Source organism: Etheostoma spectabile, chromosome 19 (genome assembly GCF_008692095.1).
Source record: "Etheostoma spectabile isolate EspeVRDwgs_2016 chromosome 19, UIUC_Espe_1.0, whole genome shotgun sequence".
Lineage (NCBI taxonomy): Eukaryota > Metazoa > Chordata > Actinopteri > Perciformes > Percidae > Etheostoma > Etheostoma spectabile.
Window position 1 is genome coordinate 15152075 of NC_045751.1, and position 5449 is coordinate 15157523.

At 38.3% G+C, this 5449-nt stretch overlaps 1 protein-coding gene across 3 annotated transcripts in view; it reads left to right on the forward strand.

The window, feature by feature from the left end:
• nwd2 (NACHT and WD repeat domain containing 2) overlaps positions 1 to 5449 on the forward strand; it is a 48538-nt gene that overhangs the window by 35888 nt on the left and 7201 nt on the right. For all 3 annotated transcript variants that reach the window (XM_032544764.1, XM_032544763.1, XM_032544765.1), the window contains exon 7: positions 2057 to 2646. In XM_032544764.1, the coding sequence (XP_032400655.1) occupies positions 2057 to 2646 (590 nt within the window). The remainder of the gene's footprint in view (positions 1 to 2056; positions 2647 to 5449) is intronic.

Here is a 5449-nt window from a genome sequence, read left to right on the forward strand (position 1 = left end):
TTGATGGCCAAGCACACAGCTGATGCAAATTCTCCACCCCATCGTCAAAGTAATATTTTCACCCTTTTATTGATGGACAGTGTTACGCTGTGTGAGAGATTATTTGCTCCATGTGTGAATGACTGCTCCAAGTGAGAACGTTACTACAGTAGGTTATATTATATATGCCAATGTTGTTGCCGATTTACTTTTCAAGAGCAATAAAATGAGAAAAAATATCGGGTCAAAAAGAAACCAAGGGACATTTAGAATAGATAAAAATATGCAATTACTGTAATTATGAGTTAACTATGACATTAATGCGATTAATCACGATTAAATATTTTAATCCTTTGACAGCACTAATTATTACGTGATCATTTTTGTATTTGATATTCTCTTTTTCAGCACTTTTGTCAACCACAGTTGTTCAAATGTGCTATATAAATAAATTGTACATTGACATTAGAGAGAAAGGGGGGGTAGATATAGTAATAATAATTAGTTGTAGCCCTAGTTTCTACAGTAGATCAAATAAGTAAAAGGTGACATACAGTCAGCTTATTTCTCCTACAAAATCTAACAAATCATACCTTTTCTCAAACAGTATGTCTGATAGTACTGTAATATTGCATTACAGTGTATATCTGGTTAAAATAATATTTGTACATATGTACATAATGTATGAGAAAAAAATACAGATTTTAAAAATATGTAACATTCACCTTCAGGAAAAGACATTACATGGTGGTTGTCGATATATATTTAACGAGGGAGGTTGTGTTGTAGACCGACAGCTTGTCACTGGTTAACAAGAGATGAGACGCAATCAGGATGTGTCAGACTGAGCTCAGCAGATGACAGTGATTGATCGATCACGTTATATGTTCACATCTCAGTAATTCATCCAAACCCTGTTTTGCAATGACAGGTAAAAACAGAAACGTTTTTTTTTGTCTAAAGAGATTTCCTAAGTGACATTTCAAGACCACTTTTCCCCTTTTTTTATTCATGTTTTTTTTTATTATTATGCATGTTCAATGATTGCCAGGCTAATTATTGAGGAACCTGTATTTTTATTATTTTCTATTCAACATGGTTCTAAAGAATACTAGTTATTTTCCACCAAAGGGGCCAGTCTGAACTCTCCTATTAAGATCAACCATCAAAACACAGAATCAAGTTAATGCATCTAAGCCGTTATTTGCGGATTTTCATAATTCTGCTGATGTAAAAGGTACAGTATAAGAAAAAGCCAAAGGTACTACTCCAATATTTTAACAAATCCTCCCACTCTTTATTCTCACTTTGAGGTTGATTTTGCTCTATATCAGCTCCTGTCTGTAAAAGACTCTGTTTGGGCATAACCCAGTTATTACTGTGTAACTGTTTGAACAGCACTGAATTAATCTTTCAAGACATCTCTTGTTCTTTTCTCAGGCTGTCATTGTGGGAGATGATTTAAGCAATAATTCAATAACAAGTCCTTGTTTTAAACACCTCGCCCTGTTCTTATAGAGCAGCCACAACATGTAACCTTTTTATGGTGATAATAAAGAATACAAACCAAAAAAGGCGAGTCAAGTAGGTACCATGTAATGGAAAAACACCATTTATGTAGCTTATTTGTACAGCATAGAAGAAGTTGTGCCGTCTCCTGGAACTTTACTTTCACACTTTTCTCTCTCCCACCTAATTAGTAAGCTACCATGTGAACTGAACTACACAGTAGATGCTGGCAGAATTTCAGAATTTCAAAGAAAACTCTTTGTTGGGGAGCCTGTGATACAGTTCAGTAGTGCTGGCTTTCATCTACTTTATTTCTTCTTAAATAAGGCTCAAGAGAAATCTATCTAATCGCAGACTAAAGGCTTCTCAAATCTGTTCAGCTTTGCTCCTGAAAGAAATTTAAATCCTACATCTGTTATAGACATTTACGTTTTACATTGTAATCCAGGTGGTGGATCTTATCTGCATTAGGCCAAACACAAGGCTGGAATCTAAGGTTTCAAAAGATGATTTCATATAGAGAAGTTAAGGAAGACTTCTAAGTTGTTGTTTTTTCGTCTCATTTCAGCCTTGGAAGATGAATTAGACTTTGCCCTTGGAAAACAAACTCCTGCCTTTCTCAGGAAATGTGTCTGCTACATTCGCAAGATCGCCAACTTTGACCGCTTTGCCAAAATCCCTGAGATGACCCGATACATGGACATCGTGGTCGGCAGCGATCGCGTCATGCGCAACCAGGAAGCCTACGAACGCCTTCTAAAAGTACGGGACGAATTCATCCCCACAGTTGTTGCTGCCTCCAACCTCCGTGTCTATTCTTCAGTCACTCACTGCGACATGAAGTTAGGCTACTCCCAAGAAGTGGAGAGCCACTATGTAGAAGGTCTGTGTAAACAGTTCTACGAGGACATGGTGGATATCATCCAAGCCACGGTCCAGCAGAACTTTGACACAGAGACTGACCCGCTGTACGATGAGATCCTGCAGCACCTCTCCCTATGTAAAAGCTACGCAGCACTCTACGAGTTCAAGGCCGAGTCTTTGGATTACGTACAAGAGTACCTTCTGACGTCCAAGGGGAGCAGAATGAGCCCTCTGGTGGTGTACGGGGGACCTTGCACTGGGAAGACACTGCTGTTGTCTGAGGTGGCCAAACAGGTGAGACATGTTAGAGAGAATATTAAAAAATTATGTTATCTTTCTCTTTTTGTCCGATTCCTGCCCCTCTTTCTCTCTTACTTTGGCTGGCTCTCGCAGTGTGGTCACGCTTGTGCTCGACTGTCTGTCAGATCTGAGCATGTGTCCATCTTTGTACCGCAGAGTATGAGGGGGCGTGTAACTGTTCATCTTTTATCATCAAACGCTTGCTTGACCATCTGTGTGTCTGCCAAAAGACAGTCCATTGCCATGCACAATTTCCTGTGAAGCCATGTGCTTGTGTGTGCGTTCCTGCTAGCGTGCGTGTGTGTGTTTCCGTGTGCACTGTACACATCTGTACATAGGTTTGCTTTTTTTTTTGGCGTTTGTGCGATAACATCTGTTGAGATTTCTGCAATGTCTGTGTACATTTGTTTTTTAAAGTGAACATGCGTGTAGCTCTGTGTGTGTGGACATGCACCACATTCTGTGTTAACTCTCTGGCTTTGTGTGTGCCATCTGGCTGCCCGGTTACATTTGGATCACACCATAGCCGAGATCACACAGCACGCACACACACACACACACACACACACACACACACACACACAGACATTACATTGATACACTGATTTATTGTAAGTCAAATCATCAGTCATATCATCCAAGTTTATTGTATAGTTGTATAAAATGTTACAAGGTACGATAACAGCAGTAAAACAATGATCAGAGCCTAAACCTCAGGATTGAAAATTACCAGGGGATGTAAGAGTAAAAGTAAAACAACACTTAATGTACATTCTCACTCTCATAAAGCAGAGCCTAGTGATAGAGGTGACAAGTGAGGAAGGAGGAGGTGTGTTAGAGAAAATGGTAAAGGATTAAGGAGAAAAAAGAGAAAAAGGGATTTGATACAGAAGCTTCCCTGCTACAACACCATGTGTCTCGTTTCCATCAGGGGAGTTTGCCTGTTTTTTTAGAACCTGTCCTGATTTTTCGTGCCATAAACGTCTTTGTTCGCTCTTGTTTTTAATTCCAGGTGGATCTTTCAAAAGCTTCCTTGTAACATGCTGACAGTCACACTGTGTGAGAGTGGAAATATATTTTTGTAAGGAAAATCTGCTTCCTTAAATCATCAGACACATTTTTAAGAAATTCACAAAAATGCTTTTAAAATTGATCAAGTAATTATCCTTAAAAAACTAACAAAAAAAACAATAAATGTCAATGATTGTATGACTTATCAAAGAGCATACAGAATGTTTCAACTCTCCAGTTAACATTTATTCCAGTTTTACACGTGAAACGGCAGACTTTACCATTTATTTAAAGGCTAAATAAAAGGACTAGCTCATGAAATACGCTTCCAAAACCACTAGAGGTAGTTTAACCCAGCTGTTGGATGTTAATCAGAGCTTTAGCATGACAATTATAGTTTTTCACCACTGTGTTGTCCTGTGTTTTAATCTCCAGCCATTTAGCACTTACAGCAAGTCAAAACAAAACAGGATAGTTTGAAATCCTATGTTGCCCTGGCAAGACTAAAAGAGGTGCAGTACTGTCCAAACAATTCAAAGGGTGAAGTGGTCTGGGGCCACTGTGCCACAACTCTGTGCTTAAGTCCACAGGGTGTAATTTACGCCTAACCTGTTTGGTTTGATTTACTGCATCTGAACCCTGGATGCTTTATTTTTAAGCTCAGACCACTCCAGATCTTTCAGAAATACAGGTCCTGTGCTCCTCTGAGTGGACTGAGTTGTGGTCTGTTTGTTGTGTAATGCAGTACAGACACAGATATCGTCAATAGTAGATTTTCAAAGCTACAAATGGACAAATTCATCGGTATTAATCTTCCCTAGCAACCCTTTTCTTCATCATGATATAGTACAGGTTATAGATATATAGACAACATTCATATTCTGCATGACAAAGAAAAGCCAGTTGTAATATGTGTAACAGGAAAAAAATTTGAAAAAATAGATTACTATAATTTGTGTGCATAGTGATAGCTTTTAAATCACTTTAATCTTCTTTACTAACTACAAACAAGGACACTCAGTGTGGTTAGTAAAGAAGATAAAAGTGACTCACAGGTAAACACACACATTTCTGTCTGGTATTTGATATATAATTCAAACCAGTCCACCGAGACAAGAGGAATCCAGGTCAGAATGTCATCAAACATTTGTGGGACTCAGGGCAAAGCTTTGTGTCGCACAGTGATCTGCCTGTCAGTCGCAATGAACTTTAAAAATGTTTGTGTGAAAAGAGTATGTATATACAACTTTCTTACAAAATTAACAGTTACTCCAAGCCAGTTACTCCAAGCCTGGAGTAACTGTGGAGTAACAAGGTTGGGTACCAGATACCAGATACCAGGTGTGTTAGGTTGCTATACAGATTTTCATGTCATCAGCCAAATTGTTCTCAGTTGCAGAATAAGAATAATGCATATCAGATGATAAATTACAAAAGCTGTTAAATAGACTCTTATAGCAAAATATACAGCAGTATGTAATTGGTTCCTAACAGTGCAATGGCTGCTTTGGCACAGTTAGAGAATATTGCAAATCTTCAGTGAGCCTACTGAATTTCCGGCCCATTATAATGGCTGGCATTTACTGCACGTAAGAATCAGGTTAATTAAAGTTATGTAGAGTTTTCTTTATTTGATTGCAATGGTGGGTGTTTGGCATACAAATTCCCAAAAGCTATGTATTGTAGCTGTATTTAATGTAACATTATTTTTTTTTTAAATGTGAATAATCTACTGACAGATTCTCTCTCCCTTTCTCTCTCTCACACACACACACACACACACACA